General features: G+C 39.3%; 3 protein-coding genes across 6 annotated transcripts; 2 read left to right on the forward strand and 1 right to left on the reverse strand.

Moving 5' to 3' along the window:
• The first annotated feature begins 284 nt into the window (after positions 1-284).
• tmcc1b (transmembrane and coiled-coil domain family 1b) lies at positions 285-14,150 on the forward strand. 4 transcript variants are annotated; one of them, XM_079682158.1, is made up of 8 exons: positions 285-429; positions 4,591-4,750; positions 6,690-6,733; positions 7,501-8,278; positions 10,789-11,208; positions 11,930-12,414; positions 12,508-12,643; positions 12,725-14,150. In XM_079682158.1, the coding sequence occupies exons 4-8, from the start codon at positions 7,676-7,678 to the stop codon at positions 13,037-13,039; spliced, it is 1,959 nt and encodes a 652-aa protein (XP_079538284.1). In that variant the 5' UTR covers positions 285-429; positions 4,591-4,750; positions 6,690-6,733; positions 7,501-7,675; the 3' UTR covers positions 13,040-14,150. The 4 variants fall into 4 exon arrangements, with proteins under 4 accessions (XP_079538284.1, XP_079538286.1, XP_079538287.1 ...); XM_079682160.1 differs by having other exon boundaries at positions 10,789-11,127; XM_079682161.1 differs by having other exon boundaries at positions 8,013-8,278.
• A 143-nt stretch (positions 14,151-14,293) lies between these two features.
• Positions 14,294-17,088, forward strand: LOC307038883 (transmembrane and coiled-coil domains protein 1-like; the record flags this gene model as incomplete). Its single annotated transcript, XM_079680557.1, has 4 exons — positions 14,294-15,041; positions 15,582-16,000; positions 16,079-16,214; positions 16,783-17,088. The coding sequence occupies exons 2-4, from the start codon at positions 15,735-15,737 to the stop codon at positions 17,086-17,088; spliced, it is 708 nt and encodes a 235-aa protein (XP_079536683.1). The 5' UTR covers positions 14,294-15,041; positions 15,582-15,734.
• Positions 17,089-17,447: 359 nt separating this feature from the next.
• h1m (linker histone H1M) lies at positions 17,448-19,211 on the reverse strand. The gene is made up of 6 exons (XM_079685642.1): positions 19,077-19,211; positions 18,913-18,996; positions 18,558-18,814; positions 18,378-18,477; positions 18,225-18,280; positions 17,448-17,851 (listed from the first exon to the last, which is right to left on the reverse strand). The coding sequence occupies exons 2-6, from the start codon at positions 18,992-18,994 to the stop codon at positions 17,507-17,509; spliced, it is 840 nt and encodes a 279-aa protein (XP_079541768.1). The 5' UTR covers positions 18,995-18,996; positions 19,077-19,211; the 3' UTR covers positions 17,448-17,506.
• Positions 19,212-20,416: the final 1,205 nt, after the last annotated feature.

The following is a 20,416-nucleotide window of genomic DNA, read 5'->3' on the forward strand; positions in this document are numbered from 1 at the left end:
CACATTCAACTCAACTTAAGAAAATCACTTCAAAGATGGGGTTGAATAAGGAAATGTAGCTTTATGAACAAACTATCCTTAATAGGATACAAGGTTACAATTTTACAGGAACGTTTATGATCACATTAAATGACTGATAATATCTTCACACCTACTATAATTCTCAGTCAAAATGTTACACAATAAGTCCAACAATTGAACAGATGAATGATACTTTTCTTGTTTAGCCTTGAAGAAAGTACATTTGTTATCAACATCTGAAAAAGGAGAACTACATAAATGTTTGTCTTTCTATGTTTATCACGGTGTGGCTGTCTGTCTGCTCAGCTGTTCTGACGTCGTGCACGGCACGCTATTTGACGTCACCGTGGGAGTGTTCCACCATCGGGAGAAATGAACGGTCATCAACACAATCCTCTCAGCGCCCATGTAAGTTGAAGCCAGCAAAACACACATTTTTCAAACCGATCTATGAATGAAATGTGTTTCCATATGATGTTATCCGTTCTGCACAGGGGTTACGGTTTGTTGAGGTTGTTTGTCCAATGGTTGCTGCCCGCCTAGCGAGGTGCCCTGTTGGCTGAAGCTGAGGCGATGTTTTTTAGCTACAGTCTAGCCAGCCTGCTAACTGACAGGCGGCGAGGAGACGCCTGTTTTGGTTACCGGGACAGTCTAGACGGGCGATGTTAGGTGTAGTTACAAGTTAGTGATTACATTATATTGCTTATGCCTTAAAGGTTTGCTCTTAAGAGGCAAAACCCAGGCTGGAATAATTGATATGTTCACAGCGGTCAGACCTGGATATGTTGAGTTATTGGCTTCCTCTGTACAATTGTGAAGTTGTCCTCAGGTAAACACTGTCTTATATCAGCAATGCAAAGAGGATACAAGCTAATGCAAACCTACACTGTGTGAAATGTACAACTTAAATACGCTACCATGAAATGCAACACTCAAAGGTGTGATTAAGAAACCATGGTGAGAGTTTTGCGACAGATGGCTATTGGCTACCCAATACCTCCAATGTAAATGATCCTGGTGTGTTAGAGCTTCTGACTGCTGCCAGGCCCGTTGTATGAGGGTGTTGTCAAGTTGGACATTATTCTTGGCATTTCTTAAAGGTGGAGTTCCTTTTTATCAAATATTTACATTTGGAGAATTGATGATAATGGCATAAATGGATGCCTTGATCCATACATCCTTATCATCCTACACCCTTATCTAGATAGCGACGTTTTAGGTGTGCATCATTAGAATATGATACTACTTTAGATAGTTGTGTTTTATTGACCCAACACGTCGGGGCATTATTGGTCGAATTGTATTACTTAAAAGTAATTACATCTGTGGCTATAAAATGCATGAATGGAGATGTAGGAGTATGTAATTTGAACAGGTTATCTGCTGGATTGTACTTGAAAGCTTGAGCATCACAAAACCATCTGATTTATGCTTTTAAATCATTAATGCTGGGCTTTGCCATTGACGTAGAATATTAAAGCGGCTATCACTTTCTTTTACCAAAAACAACACAAACTGCTGATATAATGTAGATATTAAATCATCAGGTAATGAAGATTTCAGCTGTCAGACATGAGCACAACAAATGATCATAATTTAAATATTAAAATACATTGCACAGATAATTATTTGTTTCATATTGAAAAGTATCATATAGAAATCAAACATCAATAGAAAACATCACAGAAGAAGAAAACCAAACAAAAAGCATTTGAGTTGATTATTTATTTATAAATAATTTATATTTTATTACATTTGTTCTGCGGCTAATTGAGAAGTCTTATAGACCCAGTAGTGGAATGTAACTAAGTAGGCTACATGTACTCAATGTACTGAAGTACAATTTTGAGGTACTCTTACTTTACTTGAATATTTTCACGTTATGCTACTTTGTACTAAATTTTAGAGGCAATTTTTTAAATTTTTACTCCAAAAAGTTACTAGCTACTTTGCAGGCATTGATTTATGATACAGAATATAAATCAACCAATAGCCTACATCCTTATGTTTTATTATAAGAAAGTTAAAGTAGTAAGTAATTAAAATAATCCCCACCTTTACAAAGTGAACATTGACATTAATAATAATACAAACATAATATTTGTCTGGTACGGGCTTTACTCGAAAATGTGTACTTTTTGTACTTGGACTTCTACTTGTAACAGAACATGTTTACAATGCAGTATTGCAACTTTTACTCAAGTACTCAGAGTACTTCTTACACCTCTTGTTAGACCCCCATGTAACACCACCCCGCCCCGCCTAGCAGCACCAGTGTGCACCGTACAACACAACGAACACCCCCCGGTGCACCACGTTAGCATACAGCTAGCAACAAGAGGGACAGACAAGCCATCAAAACGGGGTCAGCGATTTATCCTGCATTCATCCTACACAACGGTTAGCACCACTTTGCAATAGGACGACAAACTGCATTTATGGTTTTAGTAAATACATCTTAGAGTTGAGTGTTTTAAAGTTCAGGCCTACTGACTGGGCTAACGAGCTGCTAACTGTATCCTCCTCTCTTCTAACGTTAAACCGATGGGCTCAGATTATATGTCGTGACTTACTCTCTAATGAAACCCACTGTTTGGGTACATGATTTACTTTATCACACCATCTTTACTTTACCTTTTAATCATAGGCATTTAACGTTACTTCTTTTGCCCTCCATGTAATGGCACCCAATGCACCTGTAACCTTTGAGTAATTTAATTAACCGCCCTAAGCCGAATAGTGATGGTAAGCTCTCTGTGTTTTAAGTAAGAGTCGAATAGACTTGGGAAAGCTGAACTTCATTGTTATGCGAGTTGATGCCATTGTTACTGAAGGGGTGGTGGTGATCTCATCGCATTGCACGTATGACTGCATTGCATTCATGCAGAGAGCGATGTTGGTTTTATAACCAGAGTTGGAAGAAATGCTCAGATCCTTTACTTCAGATAAAGTACAAATTCTATGTTCTTAGAATACTCCAATAAAAGTAAAGCAATGATTTCAAAGTTTTACTTATAAAAGTCCTTATTCTGCACAATGACCCATTTCAGAATAGTAAGTAAAGAAGTATTATCAGAATTCAAGTATCAAAACTAAAAGTACTCTAAAAGCAGAATGGACCTTTTCACAGTATCATACTGTTTCTATACATGTAAGAGCATTTTAGTGTTGTAGTTATCAATGTGAAGCAGATTTAAATACTTGAAATACTGTGTAGATTAGTAGTACAGTACTACATTATAGCATATCATTTGTTTTTATATGTAACTAGTCACTGTGGGTTTTAAATACCTTTAGCTGAGTACAAAGAACAATATGTGCCTCTGAAATGTAGTGGAGTATAAAGTAGTATTAAATGGAAATATTTTAGAAAAGTACAAATATGTCAAACAACTACTTGAGTAAATGTACTAAGTTACTTTCCATCACTGGCTATAACAGATTTCTGTGTTTACCATTTGTTGATTTGAAATCCTCTTGTTGATTTATTTATCTATTGTGGTTTTACGAGAAAGGCAAAGCGTTCATTCATGTCCTGCAGCTATCCCTGAGGGGGGATTAAGCACCATTAATTAACATTACACACTTAATTAAGCTAAAATGCCTTGGAGGCCTCTGCTGTACTAAATTAAAACACATGTTTTTATTTTGCAATTTAGGTTTTGAAGCCACGTACTTGTGTGACTCTATTTAATTACTTCAACTGTTATTAGTCTCAAATATCAGACTTTGCATTAGACTGCATTACAGCTACAGCCAGTTTCATTCATCTTAAAGTAGAGACATTTAACACAATTACATCACATCCTCGATCTCACAGCGTGACTTAACCCTTGCCCAGATAAGGGATATTATTTTGGTTCTTTATCTAGCAAAAAATGTATCTTGTGGGATTTTCACCCCTTACCTTAATCAATCCTCCCTTTTTTTTGTTTCTTTCAATAACTTAACAACTACATTATTGTTCTCAAAACTGTTATTTTAGTGTAAAAAGCTAGTGTTAACACTTTCCTAATTACATGCAGCAGACAAAATAAGCATGGTTTATTAGGGATCGTTGCGTCGGAGCACTAATACATGTAAATCCAATATTCACTTAGTTATTATCTGAGCTAATAATAATATCTGGCTTCAGCCTCCAATTTTTTTTAACATATTTACTATGTTCCCCAGCTAATGGCTAACTACTGTCTGCTGCTGATGAAATGGGCTGATAATGCAGGCTGGTTAGATTGCCGACTTTATCTGGATTTGCTGTTAATTCTTAGTTTAGGTGCTGATTGGTTTAGATTATGGATCAACACAATTCAGTTTTACAGAAACAGTATATTAGTCTCTTAAAAATAAAAAGATGATGATATATTTATTATTTGATCCCTAAGGAACCATGAAGTGATACAAATCCATTGGTTGATCCATTTAAACGACGATTATTAGAGCCATCAGTACCAGATTAATCCCTCTTTCTGAAAACATTTTAATGAACATTACTTCTGTCACCTGAAACACAGATTTGTAAAAAAACATTTCTCACACTGTCTTGCCTCTGCTTTTTGTTTTTCTTTGCAGCATGTGATTTTTCTAAATGTCCACGGAAACAGCTGACTAAAGATTTACAGCTATCCCACCAGTTTTCCATTTGTACAAACTACCCAGAGGAAGCCGTGCTGGAAACTCTTTTCCTGTGTTAATAGATCCACAAATTCCCTGCTGATGACCACATCTGAAGGTATGTTTATCTGCACTTGGACTCATGTTAGTTTTGTGTATTTCTATTAAGTAATCTTATTGTTTTTTTTACAGATTTTTGCTGACCAATACTGTCATCACTACTAAATCAATATAAACTAATCTCCCACATGTTTTTATGCAATAAAAGTGTAGCGATGCCTTCTGAAGGACGACATTATTTACGAAGTAGATTTCAGTGTACAAGGTCCTCTGAGAATATGTCACCAGTGATAGAAAGTGCAAAGGAAAATGAAGTCCAATGCAGAGGAGTTTCGGGCATGATTTATCACATCCTTATATTCAATATAAAAATGAATACATTGGTTTTATTTTGTGAGCCCAATCTGAAACCAATAAGATCCAGGAATAAGGTAAAGCATGTAGGCCTATGCTGCTTCGAGGTCATACCTGCACTTTCTGTCATTCTGCAAAGATTATTCTATACCGCCACTAAAAGCTTAGACGCTGCTAGACATGCACTACACTCTTCAAATGGTGCGACCTTGGAGCCCTGCATGAAGAGAGAGTGATAGACCAATGTTGGCTGACCCACTTTGAAGAGAACACTTTGCCCTTAGCCTCGAGGAGTCGGACGTCAATGTATTTACTGTAGATGAGGGATATATTTCCTGTCTGTGGAATGTCTGCTCCTATGTCTTATAATTAGTCTCTACTGCAATCATTTGCATCTGAATGGAGTTGTCCATGATCATTGATTAAGGATCAGCAGCAGCAAAAGCCATACAACCTGCTCTCAGGAATGAAGACAGTTTGATTGAATACATAATGTGTAACATCAATCCCTTGTGGTTTGTTAATGTTAACTTATGTTTAAATGCCATGAGCAGAAGTGTGGTTTTACTTAAAGTATTGCCCTTACCGAGCTGCAGAGATGGAAACATGATGCAAACGACATGTTGCTTTCATTTATATTGGGTAATGAGTGCAAACATTCACATTCATTTCAAACCAAAACCTTTTCATTATTATATTATTCCCTGCCACCTACCTTACCAGGGTGCTTTCTTATCCCACACTGCAGATATAACAGCAAGACCAGCAGTAATGAGTCACTGTGTATCACTAATGGAGCGTTTCATAGGGTTTTTGTGTTAGATTTTGCTGCTGGCTTGTGAGGTGATACTTTGAATCTCTGCTGACTTGTGAAATCATGTTTCCATTTGTCTGCAAAATAATATATGTACCACATATTCAGACCCATCCCATTAGGCTTTGGGTCTTTAAAGAAATATGTTAACCACTTTGCCTTAAAAGTATTTAAATAATTGGTACATGCAGATGTTGCTCCGAATGGACTAAACTAATAGAAAGTCTGGTTTTATGTTACAATTAACATTTTCAAGATTGTCCCTGATCCTAAGTAATGGATTTAGTTTTATTCTTCATTTTTGATCGATAATTGTATTTAAAGATAGTGTGCACCTTTGTTGGCCTGCAAGGACAAAGTGGGACAGAAGCTTTCTCTCAGGCTAAAGTCTCCCCCCCCCCCCCCACTGTACATGCTACAGATGAGTCGTGCACTGGCAGCTCCTGACTCGTGTTCATACCATGTTTCGATGTTGTTTGTATGTAGAAATATTACTATACCTTGAACAGTTTTTAGAGTTGCTGTCATGTTAATGTTGTCTTATGCTTACAATAGATGCCATTAAAACATAACAAGGTTCACCAAGCATCAATTTACTGCTGACTCTTAAGAATTAAACAAAGATCCATTAGGTCGTTGACAATTCACATGTCAGCAGGTTAGAAGCTTTTAAGTCTCTCCCCCTTTCCGGTCCATTATTACTTCTGAGTTGAATGTTTGTATGCAGGCCTGAGTAGAACTGTGTGATGTTACAGTAGGCCTATTTGTTTAACTGTCTGTTTGGAGCATATTTTTCAGTTTTCTTTTGCTTCTGTTTCTGTTCGTTTAGCCAATCCTGCGCTGTGAGTCAGTAGAGGGGAAGCTGGGCTCATGGTAAGCTTTCTGTTACACTCTATTTCACCCCCTCTCATTTCATGTTGGTAAATCAAAAGCTGTTGTATAATCTGTCATCTGAGGGCCAAAGTCTTGGAATGGACCTTTTACATTACAGGATTTAGCATTGTTGAGAAATGAGAGTCAAAGAGGAGACTTCCGTGAATCACACGAGTCAGTTGAGAATTGAATCATAATCACTGTTTGTTTAGAATTTCATTTACGTTTTCACACTCCGTAGTCTCTTTTTTAGCATCATCTAAGCACTTTCAATTATGTTGATTTATCAATTTCTACAATGAATTCTTTCTGAAATGTAATTGAATAAAACTACCATCAGGGCTTTTGTGCCTTCAGGCTTGAATTCCCAGAAATAAACAATTGAAAGGGATTCAGCAACAGCCTCAGGCATCGACCTTCAGCATGTGCAGTTAAACTTACTTTGACATTTCAGAAACTGTTCTTAAAGCTTATTTATTTTGTAGACTTTGTGTTTTTGCATTGCTGGGTTGGCACTGTCAGACATGCCACATGCTGTTAGACTGAAATGGATACCTTCTGTTTTCATTCTGCAGAGAAAAAAAAGCTTTTTCAATCATGAATTGTTTTGGACTAAATGAACAAAGACCTTCTTGTATTTGCAAAAAGAAATGAACCTGTCTGTGTCAACCCAGTTTATGTTGCTTGTTGTTTTATATTCTTCTGCTTATTATGTTCATCATTCACTGCTGCATGTCATAATTCATTTTATTTTCCTTTTGTGGTAGACAAGCATGACATTGAGCCAAGCCACAGATGCATGTCCACTCAAAAGGCCCAACTGAGCACCATCCTCTCTGCTCCCCGGGTTTCTACCAGCCGCTCAGAGGGGGGGTGCCCACGGGGCGCAGCTAGTCCCCTGCACCCCCAGGTAGCACCTCGCTGTGAAGCTGGAGGTCTCTGATGGATCAGGGTAGTAGTGAGCAGAGCCCAGAGGAGCCGGACACTGGAGGCCGAGCGGAGCTGGAGGGCGGCAGGAGGGCGTCGGAGTCAGAGCATGGTTTGTCCAAAATCACCCATAATGCCCGGGAGAACATGGGAGCGTTGGGCCATGGCCTGAAGCAGTTATTCCAGCCACAGCGCCGACGCTCCTCCGTTTCCCCACATGACTCCGTCTCGTCCTGCACAGGCGCCCCTCCCTCCGATCCCACCGATGTAGGGTCAGAGGGAGGGGACACTTTGGCCTCCTCGCCCCTCCTTTTGGATTCTGACAACCCTGCTGCTTCCGCCCCTCCCGCAGCTCTGAGCCGCGTTCTGCAGCAGATCCGAGGTGCTCCCCCAATAATGAAGCGAGGCACCAGCCTGCAGAGCCGCCGCAGCAAGGTGGGGGGCCCTGGGGACCCTCCCCAGAAAGGGAGCCCACAGATCCACCGGCGCAGCACCCATGAAGCCCTGCTGCAGGCTGGACGCCCGCGCTCCTCCTCCACCACAGACACACCCACCAGCCCAGCTCTGGCTGACATGCTGCTCACCTCCGGGTACCACTCAACTGAGGAGCCTGACAAGGTGAGTGTCTCAGCCCCGTCAAGACGTCCAGGGGAGAAATAAAACCGTGGTCCTGAACAGTACATTATTTTCAGAGTAGGAAGATATTTCTGTCATATACAAGTTATGCACTTGGAGGTTTCCGATAAAGGTAACACCTGCATTTGAGTAAAAATAAAAATGGCTTGCCTCTTCATCTGTAAGTATAAGTTAGTCGAACATGATACACACTCCTCATATCAAAGTTACTTAGACTTTAAAGAGTTTTCTCCATTATCTGTCACAGAAGAACGGCAACGAGTTGACTTAGAAATCATATAAAGAAGATGCTTCTTACTAATTTAAAACTTGCTTCCTATTCATCATGTTTATACGCTTTCTAAAGCGTCAGATTCCATGATAATAAACTGTATATCCAGCTGAAACCCACAAAGCTAGATGGAAACTAGTTTAAAGATTAAGAACCTTGTTCAAAAAAATCTTAACGATAACAAAAACGATGCAGTTCTTCAAATGAATGCATTCTAAAGTGTCATATAATTTTTTACCTTAAACACTGACAATATCAATCAATCTGTATACACACATTGTCAGTGCGTTGGAAAAATATAACACATCAATTAATCCATCTTTTCTTTTCTCATAAAATCTGTCCAAGAACTGAATTAAATCTTTAAAAATGCTGTATTCATATAGAAGATAGTTTTAGGACATGAATAATTCAGGTGTGTATCGTAATACAAAGTGACTCTCACAGGTCACGAGGAAGTTAATGAAATGCATTGTTTGCAGGCTAGCTGTAGAATAACAGATGAAAGTGAGTCATGCACTGAAACCTGTGCAAAATGTCAAATCTAAGTGAACTGTGCAAACCTAAAGCTGTTAATGGTGTAGATGTGCCTGGATGAGCTGGTGGATGGGGAGATGAGTTGTCAGCGGTGAAAGGTCAGAGATTGCCTTCGAGTTATTTGTGACTATGTGCTCTAAGCCTTTCTAAATTTAGTCTTTTGCTGTCTCTTGAGTGTACTTCAGGTCAGAGAAAGCTTGGAGGGAACGTTTGCAAACTCGACAAACTGAAACGTGTTGGATGATTGTTTTTATTGTATTTCACATTGAATGTTGATAGAAATCTGGGAATACTTATTCAGTGTTTTTTTTCCACTATAAAAGAAAGAAGGGGTATCCTGCCTTTTACATAATCAATTAAGAAAAAAAGAAAGAATGTACACACCATTTGCTTTTAAACCTGACGTGGTATTTAGATCAGACGATCAGAAGTCTTCACAACACTATAAGCTCAAGATGGCAGCTGACTGACAGGAGTATCTCTGGAACGACAAATCAGTATAGAGTAGACGTCGTAAAAGAGATCATGACACTGTTTTGCAGCTCAGGCATCTTACTGGAGGCAGGATTAAGTTCATCAACAGATGTCTTAAGCACGATGGAATCACTTTACTCCCTGTGTTTCTGTTCATCTTAAATAATGAATGCCAATTGTTTTTTATTTGACAATCCTCTGCCCAGTTAGAACACAAGTTGTGTCCTTTTGTTTCTGTTCGGTAGCCCTTTCAACAAACACAAATGAAACATCAATCACTCAAGAAGCTTTACATTTTTGTTCAAATACAGGAATCTAGCAAATAACTGATAAGTAAATGTTGGCACATAACCAATTTAAAAGTTAAGACACTGGAAATGTATTTATTTGTAGCATTTTCTAACCGTGTCTGTCAATGTAAAACTTAACGGCCGCTTCCTGTACTGTACAATGTCTGGCTTTATGGTTAACACTCAATCTGTTCCACACATTCTCATGCTGTTCAGAGTACAAGGAGCTGAGCAGCTGGCACGTGTCCAATACGTGGTGAAAGCTCGTATGATGGGTACAAATCAGTTTGTGTTGATGACAAAGATTCATATTTACCTCCCCTCTTGTTGCCCCAGTTCTAGCCTGGAATCTCTCATTACTATGTAAAGGTTTGCATTATCTGAATTTGCCTTTTTTGACTAAACTACCAACTTAATAAATTCCTGTGGGGTAAAAATAATGTCATCATTTCTTCTCAATCCTCAGTTAACTTGGACTATTTTCAACTGTGCCTCCTTGACTTGGAGTTGTGAAATGACAAAAAGAAACGTTTGGCGCCATCTACTGTTGGAGTGTAGTTACAGATATAAGTGTAAATTGACTGCAGGGTTTTCGAAGATTGGTTTTCAAAAACAGCCACTGCCCTAGTTTAAAGCCAATACTACTGTGTATTTTAAATTGGATTCAAACAGTATTCACATTAGATACTGGTAGAGTTTACAATAGAAAAGCTTGTATTACTAGAGACACAATATCCTAAACACCAAATAAAGTATTGTAACCAAGTACTGTCAGCATTATAATGCCCACTGCTCGCATGATATTCTATGATAAAGAAACACCAAGAGAAACAATGATTTAAATGTTTTTGTCTTAATAAACTTGATCAAAAGCATTTTTCTTCATATTTGTACCTTCTTTTGTTTGTTTTTCTGCACAGCTGGATCGTTATGATGGATCAGGCCCCGCTGTGTCACCTAATGCCCTGCCTTACGGGGCAGACGGGTATGATGTAGTGGACTGCACCCCAGACCCCCAGCGGACTAAGCAGGCCATTGCCCAACTACAACAGAAGATCCTCAAACTCACAGAACAAATCAAAATTGAACAAACTGCACGTGATGACAACGTGGCAGAATACCTGAAACTTGCCAATAACGCAGACAAACAGCAGAGTGCACGCATCAAACAGGTGTTTGAGAAGAAGAACCAAAAGTCCGCTCAGACGATCCAGCAGCTGCAGAGGAAACTGGAGCATTACCACCGCAAGCTCCGAGAGGTAGAGCACAACGGAATCCCTCGCCAGCCCAAAGATGTTTTCCGAGACATGCACCAGGGGCTGAAAGATGTTGGAGCCAAGGTGTGTGCTTTCCTGGTGCCTTCACTGCTCTTTTGCTTTTAAATCCCCCTTTCGGGAATATTTAAGGTTTTATTGTCATTGTACTGGCAAAAAAAATGTAATCCTCAACTTTTTTTCTATTTCTAAAAAACTATAAGATCTTTCATCTAAATTTGGATTAACTAAACGTAAAGGGGCCAAGAAAGCAGACAACTTGCTATAGAGAATAGATGGAGTCGTTGTTGTAGAATAGAGAATTTATAATGGATGAATTCCATTTGAATAAGTGTGCCAGTATGGTGCATGGTTTTACTGGCACACAAAGTCAAATGTCTGTCAGAACAATCTCTAATAGCAGTTAGGTAGTCATGTGGATGCCTTGCTAGGAGCAGCAATCTGAATTGGTTCCTCAGTTGTTTTAGTTAAGGATAGGTTTTTCCCAGGTATGAAATAAATAGCAATTAGTTTATGGCACTCAAAACATAAATAAGACCTTATAACAAGATCATCATTTGGAGTTGTTTTTGCTACTTAATCTACACAAACACAAAAGTAATGGTTGTAAATGTTAAATATATCCCAAAAAGGAAACTCAGTAGTTTGTAATTACCTGTTCCTCTGGAGATGTAGTTAGAGCCCTTAATTAAAAGCTATAGAAGGTTTGGCACATCATTTTCACCGTGACAATATTGCAATGGCACCTCCGCACAGACCAGTACTGACCTGAGCTTGCTCATTACAGGTGACAGGGGGCCTCTCCAGTTTCTCTCAAGCCACTCATTCTGCAGCTGGAGCTGTGGTGTCTAAGCCGAGAGAAATCGCCTCCCTCATCCGCAACAAGTTTGGCAGTGCTGATAACATTGCAGGCCTGAAAGACTCCTTGGATGAAATCCAGGGAGAAGATGGTGTTGGCTCTGGGGGAACAAGGGTCCTTGGGACAGGACATTTGCAGAACAGCCCAAAGTATGGCAGTGACGATGAATGTTCTAGTGCTACTTCTGGCTCTGCAGGAGCCAACAGTGCGACTGGAGCCCCCGGAGGCCCCCCTAGCTCCAAGGGCAACACCCTTGATCATGTTCAGGCCTCAGGCTTCGATGCTATACTCCATGAGATCCAAGAGCTCCGAGAAAACCAAGGTCGACTGGAGGAGTCATTTGAAAACTTAAAAGCCCATTATCAGCGCGACTACACTATGATCATGGAGGCACTGCAAGAGGAACGATACAGGTATCATAGCATATGCGATACACTCTAGTATAGTCTGTGTGTAGAAAGAAAAATAACTGTTTCTGATGTGCTGTTGTTGTCACTCATTCGCAGGTGTGAACGTTTAGAAGAACAGCTCAATGACTTAACAGAACTCCACCAGAATGAAATTCTGAACTTAAAACAGGAACTAGCCAGCATGGAGGAGAAGATTGCTTACCAGTCTTACGAAAGAGCGAGGGACATTCAGGTAAGTTTCACTAAAATATACTTAATGATTCTGCTCTGTCATCAGAGCAACTTCACTCACTGTTCTGTCTCTGACCTGTAGGAGGCGCTGGAGGCCTGTCAGACGCGTATCTCCAAGATGGAGCTGCAGCAGCAGCAACAGCAGGTGGTGCAGCTTGAGGGTTTGGAGAACGCCACAGCACGGACTCTTCTTGGAAAACTAATCAATGTACTGCTGGCTGTAATGGCAGTCCTTTTGGTGTTTGTGTCCACAGTGGCTAACTGTGTCGTCCCATTAATGAAAACACGCAGCCGCACGCTTTCTACGCTGCTCCTCGTTATCCTCCTTGCATTCCTCTGGAGGCACTGGGATGCCATTTCAGAGTATCTGAATCACTTTCTTCTTCACCCCAGATGACCTGCTTGAAGAGGCTTATTTGATGATGAAGGACAGAGGTTTTGAGGCTGTTGTGTAAAGGGAGGAAATGACCCATACAGGAAGGTTAATCTCTATAGTCCTTCCTTTTCTTCCTCTTCAGCAGCTTCTCAAAATGCTCAGGAGGGTTGAATCCGAGGTTTGTCACTTTATCGTTTTCTGAAATGTGTCTAAAGAAGAATGAAACAGAGAATAAGAGGAGAAAAGGATGGATGTTTGATATTGAATTGCTATCTTTAGTGCAATTGTGGCACAAGCACATAGTGTAAGGGTGAATAGGGCATAGTTGAAGGAGGGTCTGGGAAAACTGCACACTTTTTTTTCTCATCTGAGTGAATTTGTTTACATGTGGAAAACGTTGCATTGTTTCCCCACAGAAGAAATTGTAATTCAGAGTTTTATTACTTTTGAGCTGATTCAAGTGGTATTGTTCGAAGTCACCGCAATTTTTAATACAGCTGATTGATGGCTTTTTATTTGATTTTGACTGTAATGAGCTGACTGTTGCTGATTTAGTTGTCCATACTCTCTTTTTCCAAGTGTCTCACTTCTAAACAGTCGACTCCTCCTTCCCTCTTTACTCAAACATTTGAAATTTCAGCTTGTGTGACCAACTCTTCCTTTTTCTGCTCGCTACACTGAAGAATGGAGTTTGTTTGCATCAGCTACGTTGCTCTGGAATCAAGACTTGTCACTGGATCAAATAGTAGTGGATTCTCAACTTGTTTTTTATGGATTTGTGAAGTCAACAACACTGGTATACCACAACCAGGATGTTAATATCAAAGACATTAAGTTTGGAGTCGCGACCTTGCTGGAGCATACTAGCCTGGTGGCTTTTCCAATGCAGAAGAATAATCTATGAACTGAATTAACATACTTGAAGAGCAGTTAAAGTGCTCAAAGACTCAGTGCTTCCGTACTGTTTATATTAGTGACAATGAAATAGTAATACTTTTTAGTTGATTTTTTTATTTTTTAAAGACAAATAAATTTGCTGTTTTAAAGGTGAAATTGAAAATTCAACTTGTAAATGTCCTCAATGTCATGACCGTTCTAAATTGAACATCACACATTACACCTCAAAAAGCCTCTTGTTGGAGTCCTTGGTTTACTTGGTTGCCGTGTGTGGATTATACTGTACTGTAATCATGTTTATACAGGTTTTATAATCTGGGTCTCATCATGGGTCATTGTGAACCCTTAATTCCTAGCACACTAAAGCAAAGAGGTGTGATTTGACTTCTTTCACCCTTTATTTCACACATTATCCTCAATTTATTGCTGTCTTACTTGTTGAAAAGGGTTAAAAACCAAGCTCAAAATATATGACATATAATGAAACCAGTGAAAGCTAAGTTGTATTACATTTTATTTAACTGTTGTCTGCACTATATTTAGAAGGGGTCCGAGTTTTGTGTTGGAAGACTGAAATAGCCTACTGGGCCACTTAAAGAACTTAAGCCATCAAGGTTTTTAATATCACTTGTGCTCTTTCGACATTGAAGATTTTAGCTGCTAACTCTTCATTTGGCCCTTTTTCATCAGGCTAGATTAGCAAGTATTTTGCTGGCAGGTGCTACAAAGCTTACAGTGAAAAAAATAAAAAGGTATGTTTTGCAATAGTAGGGTCAGGCGTGTCAGTACCACATTGATTTAAATTAGCATTTTGATAAGACGACGACTTTTTCCGAGTACTTTCCGTTGCTAAGCAACCTGCACATCTGTCAGCAGTGGACGGGACGTTAGCGTACGTTAGTTAAACTGCTAACAAAGTAGTTTATCTGAAAAACATTCGTACTGTTTTTTTAGTTGTTTAACTAACTTTTACATACTTGATCATTTTGCACGCAATGGTTAGTCTGAATGCCGAGCATGTTCAAACCAGCCAAGTCAAAACAGCTGATTGATCCCAATTGGCTAAGCTAGCTAAGCTAACGTTACATTTGGCCAGACTGGTTGGAAGTCTTGACGTTTCAAGCAGGTAAGCAATTAACAATATCACTTAATTTAAACCCAGCTGACCCACAAAACAAATAACTTATCCTCTGGCCCTATATGTCACCATGCATATGTTAGTCTAATTCTTTTTGGGTTGTCTTTTAATTATCTGTCTCCATCTCAATTTAGCTGATAGTAATGGCATTTTACAGATGCATATATACCGATAAAAATGATTCCTTAGGCCAATACGTGGACTCTAGTGCCTGAAAGACCATTAATTGTGTTTGTTCCACTATTTGTGTTGCTACACAGGCATTGTTTGAAAGGCTGTAATGTGTTAAAAAGTCCCATGTTAATATATTTTATTTAATAACAACAATCCAGTTATGATGGACTCACTGGATTAAGGGGTCAGGATTATACTCAAACCAGGGTCTCATCAAATTTTAGCTTTATAGAAAAAATCTGACTATGCTATTGTAATATGAAAAGACAATATGGCTTTTTGCATGCTCATACAAAGGAAAAGTGGTTAAGTGGCCTGAGGAGTTGCTTACTAATCTGATTTTGCCAATTGCAGGTGACAAAAAGTCTCTCCAGTTTATAAAGCTGTGCTGTCCAATCTGAGACAAATCTCCTCCCGTGTCTGCAAAAGTTGGGCAGCACTGATAATATTGCAGCCCTGAAACACTTGGATGAAACCCCGGGAGATGAGGGTGTTGGCCCTGGGGGAATGAGTATCCTTAAAACAGGACATTCCAGCCTGAATCATGGCACTGCTGATGGCTGTTCAGACTCAGGAGCCGATGATGTACCCTATAGCTCCAGGGAAAATATTCCTGACCATGCCCAGGCCTCAGACTTTGATAATATACTCCAGGAGATCCAGGAACTCCGGGAAAACAAAGGCCAACTTGAAGAAAGCTTTGAAATCTTAAAAAACTGCCACCAAAAAGAATACACTGCAATTGGGGAGGCCCTACAAAAGGAGCGACACAGGTACATGTTTGATATAGTACTGTGAGCTAAACCTATCCCCTGTTTGTTTCATATATTGTTGCCATTACTTTTTTGCAGGAATGATGGTTTGGAGGAACGGCTCAATGACTTGATAGAACTGCACCAGAATGAAATTTTGAACTTCAAAGATGAACTAGCAAGCATGGGGGAGAGGTCTAACTTTCAGTCTAACAAAGAAGCAACAGATATTCATGTAAGCTTAAACAAGTGTTTTTCACAGCAGACATTTTTTATGTATAGCAAGAAAAGAACAGGTGTCATTATAATGTCTGTGTTGCATTGCGATAAGCCAGTATCAATAATGTATCATATTGCTTATAACACATACTGTGCTTTTCCTGCTGGGACCAATGGTTTACAGAGGGGAACGTAGGCAAGCCAGGTAGTGTTGTTTAAAATGTGCTCAGGAAAATGCACCACTGACAGATTTCTCTGGGTTTGGCATAATTACAGAATCTTGAGGCTCTGTTTTGAGAGGGTAACTGTGTAAATACTTAGCTTTAGTACTTATATACATTTGTAATCTTCAATATTCCTAAATTAAAGTGTTTAGGCATTTTACCACACAGCTAATCTTTCTCAGTGTTGAAAGACAAAAAAAATGAGGTAAAAATATGTAACAGGTTATTTTCATCCTTGCTATCACAAGACAAATTAGAGTGAATGGAAAGGATCCATTGATAAAACAATCAGTGCTGTATGTCCAACTTCTTTGATTAATCATTAGAGCTCCTTCACTCAGTTTGGTCTCTCCCCTGTAGGAATCTCTGGAGGCCTGCCTGACTCATCTGCTCAAGGTGGAGCAGCAGCAACTGCAGGCGGGGCAGCTTGATGGTTTGGAGAATGTCACAGCACGGACTGTCCTTGGAAAATTAATCAATGTGCTGCTGGCTGTTATGGCAGCCATTTTGGTCTTTGTGTCCACAGTGGCCAACTGTATTACCGCCTTGATGAGAACATGCAGCCGGACGCTTTTCATGATGCTTTTTGTCGTCTTTTTTGCCTTGCTGTTGAGGCACTGGAATGCCATTTTAGACTATCCAAAATACTTTTTCTGCACTCCCTGAAAAGAGAGTCAAATAAAACGTATCAACTTAGCATTACCTTGGCATCTTTTCAGGAATATAATAAACTATTGAGCATTATAAGGTCACATATCTCTAGGTGCAACATGCAAAGTCTATTACATATTTAGTGTCCCTGGAGTAGATTTTGTTGCCAGTTTTAAAGCGCAATATTAATTCCTCTTTGTCACTACAGGATTCAGGATTGTAAAATAACTTTGCTGCTCAGCACCTGTGTGCTGCTGTCATTGAAGGATACGTTTGAAGAAAACAGTTCTACTTAAAGCTCCAATATACGCTTACATAAGCAAAATGAGACGGCAGCATGCTTCAAATGTAGAGAATTTAGAAATTACAACAAATCAAAAAATAAGATTTTATTGCAAAAACAATCAGTATAACACATCAATTATTTAATAATTTACTCTGCAGTCTTCTTTCCTCGTTTCCCAGTTGCCCTAGCAGCAGGAGCATCGCTGCCAACCTTAGCAGCCTCAGACACCTTCCCTGCCTTTTTCTCCTTGGTGGCCTTCGGTTCCTTGGCGGCCTTCGGTTCCTTGGGGGCCTTCGGTTCCTTGGGGGCCTTCGGTTCCTTGGCGGGCTTTTTAGTAGCCTTTGTCGAATCAGAAGCTTCCTCGTCATCCGCCTTCTCTGCAGCTTTTTTAGCTTTTGGCTTCTTTGCGGGAGCAGCCTTGGATGTAGTTTCAGCAGGTACCTCAATAGCAGCCTCTTTTTCCTTCTTGGACCTTTTGGCAGACTTGGACTCCTAAAAGTGGGTAATGAAAAATGTCAGACACAACTGGAGCATTAATTGTATAATCTTATATCCAATAAATTATGAATACATGGTGAAATTATTTAATTTGGATATGTTCAGTTAATTATACATTTCTACTGAACATGCATGCTTAGTGAACCCATGTTGGAAAAGGTTAAATGACAATTCTTTTTTTCCACCCTTTTAAAGTTTCTCTAAATGACTGCCTTACAGTTATATTCTCATCAATCAGGAATAAAGTCTCATAAAAAGTTTTTACCTTTCTTGGGGAAAAAAAAAAAAAACAGCGAACAAAGACGATATTTCCCAAAAATATAATTGAACTTTATATTCTGTTTCAGAACAGAAAACATTGCCTCACCTCATCGTTTGACGTCGCTTCTTCATTGGCAGAGTCTTTCTTCTTCTTCGTGGCACCTTTAACAAGTTAAGCTATTAAGAGCTATACCAGTTTTAAGAGCTATACCAGTTTTAAGAGGACAAAGAGTGTGTCCTTTTCCAGTTGTATTCATACCTGCTTTTTTAGGCTTCTTGGCGCCATCCTTAGCTGCTTTTGTCACATTAGGATCCACATTCTCAGCTTTTTTCTTTGCCTCTTTGGTTTTCGTTGCAATCTGCATTCAAGACACATACACAGTCCCGATTAAAGACGTTATTTCACCTTCTTTGATAAACTGTACACTGGACATCTTACCCTAAATCTTCCCGATAGGCCTGCAGCGACATTGGAGTTGGCAGGCCGCACCAACGTGCCAGTCTCGAGTCCTTTTTTCAGGGCTCTGCGGACAAAGTGCTTCAACCTTACCATGTCCACTGACTGGTATTTTTCTTTAATATAACTTTGTATTGCATGGGACGAAACCCCTTTGCGCGAGTCCAACTCTTTAAGTGCTTCTTTCACCATGATCGCGGTGGATGGATGAGTTGCAAGTTTGCGCAGCGTCGCAGTGGCTAGAAAACAAACGTGCACACATATACCATTTAGAATATAAACATTTATGCAATTTTCTTAAGCTGTGTCACATAGTTTACATAAAAAACGAGGAGACCTGAAACGTTCTTGTTGTCCGGTGCATCACTGGAGGAAGGTGCAGGATCAGCAGAGCCTGCTGCTGGCTTTTTAGGAGGCATAACTGAGGATTCAATAAAAAAAGAAAATCAAGACAATAAAAATCAGCGCGTGACGTGAGTTTTAAAAGTATGCTACACCTACCCGTGCAGCACGTCTCCGTCTTTATGCAGCTGAGCTACTTCCGGTGAAATGAGGCCAGGTGACTCCCATCAGCAACAGGTGCGATTCATTAGGGTTTTAACGATACGGCTGCAGGGACCGTGCTGAAATGATTCCTCCACTTCAGTGACGCATGCATTTGGATTGACTCGCGAAAGTCACTTTTAATATAGGCTACTTTAGAGAAATCATCCAAGTATCATAGAAGGTCCAAATGTCTTCAAAAAAATACAAAATAACGTGATGGGTTAAAAATATCCAGCCATTAGATGCACAAACCAAACCCTTCAGTATCTTGTTGATGCGGTTTTATTTTCTTGTTAAATAACATAAGCAGCTGATACATGTGGTTTCTATATGGGTATTTGTGTAGCCTTTTGTAGTTGATTCGACTTTCTTGTGTGGCCACTGGCCAGTCTTATAAACCGAATGTAGATACAGTTCTCATCAAACCTGTGCAGCCTTGCAACAGCCTAACTGTCATACTAAAAACAGTGTATAAAAAGTGATCGCAGGCCCTGTGTATAGCAGCCTGATGCTGACGGGGTCTGTATACAGTAGGTAGGCTACTTTTAACTAAATGTAGAAATAGTTGACCTACATTCAGTCGCTTTGTCAAAGCAATGTTAAACAGTGTAACAGTAGGCTACTGACTGAAGTAGTCCTATATGTTGGATTATTTTGTACAACATCGCTCAAAAACATTTCACTGACAGTCACATACTTTGACACCCACTGTCACTTATAGTATATGGGTCATTTAATATGTGTTCAATCTTGTTCACATATACAATACTGCTGATTCAGCAATCACATTATTTTCATCTTATTATATTATGTTATAACTTCGGTAACACTTTATTTTGATAGTCCATAGTTAACACTCTATAAGTCAGCAACTTTAGTTGCTTATCTGTTGATCATCAACTAATGCTTAATGTAATAGTCAACTAAACTTGAGTTGCTTATCTGTTGATCATCAACTAATGCTTAATGTAATAGTCAACTAAACTTTAGTTGCTTATCTGTTGATCATCAACTAATGCTTAATAATAGTCAACTGAACTTTAGTTGCTTATCTGTTGATCATCAACTAATGCTTAGTTACTTGTCGGTTTGAACGGTGCTGTTGAATGTCAACTGATGCACTGTTGACATGCTACTAAATGTCAACTGATGACTTATAGAGTGTTAACTATGGACTATCAAAATAAAGTGTTACCATAACTTCTCTTAACAACAAGGAAATAGATACAGTATACTGGCTTTCCAAAAACCTAATGGACCTATGACTTATTTATCACATGTCTCTTTCTCACTTA

Source organism: Notothenia rossii, assembly GCF_949606895.1.
Source record: "Notothenia rossii genome assembly, chromosome: 5".
NCBI classification, from domain to species: domain Eukaryota; kingdom Metazoa; phylum Chordata; class Actinopteri; order Perciformes; family Nototheniidae; genus Notothenia; species Notothenia rossii.

Coding starts and splice junctions, on each gene's coding strand:
- tmcc1b (XM_079682158.1), top strand. CDS start 7,676: ATGGATCAGGGTAGTAGTGAGCAGAGCCCAGAGGAGCCGGACACTGGA. Junction 12,415..12,507: donor CTGCAAGAGGAACGATACAG/GTATCATAGCAT, acceptor ACTCATTCGCAG/GTGTGAACGTTTAGAAGAAC. Junction 12,644..12,724: donor AAAGAGCGAGGGACATTCAG/GTAAGTTTCACT, acceptor TCTGACCTGTAG/GAGGCGCTGGAGGCCTGTCA.
- h1m (XM_079685642.1), bottom strand. CDS start 18,994: ATGCCTCCTAAAAAGCCAGCAGCAGGCTCTGCTGATCCTGCACCTTCC. Junction 18,478..18,557: donor GCCTATCGGGAAGATTTAGG/GTAAGATGTCCA, acceptor TCTTGAATGCAG/ATTGCAACGAAAACCAAAGA. Junction 18,281..18,377: donor CAAGAAGCCTAAAAAAGCAG/GTATGAATACAA, acceptor AACTTGTTAAAG/GTGCCACGAAGAAGAAGAAA.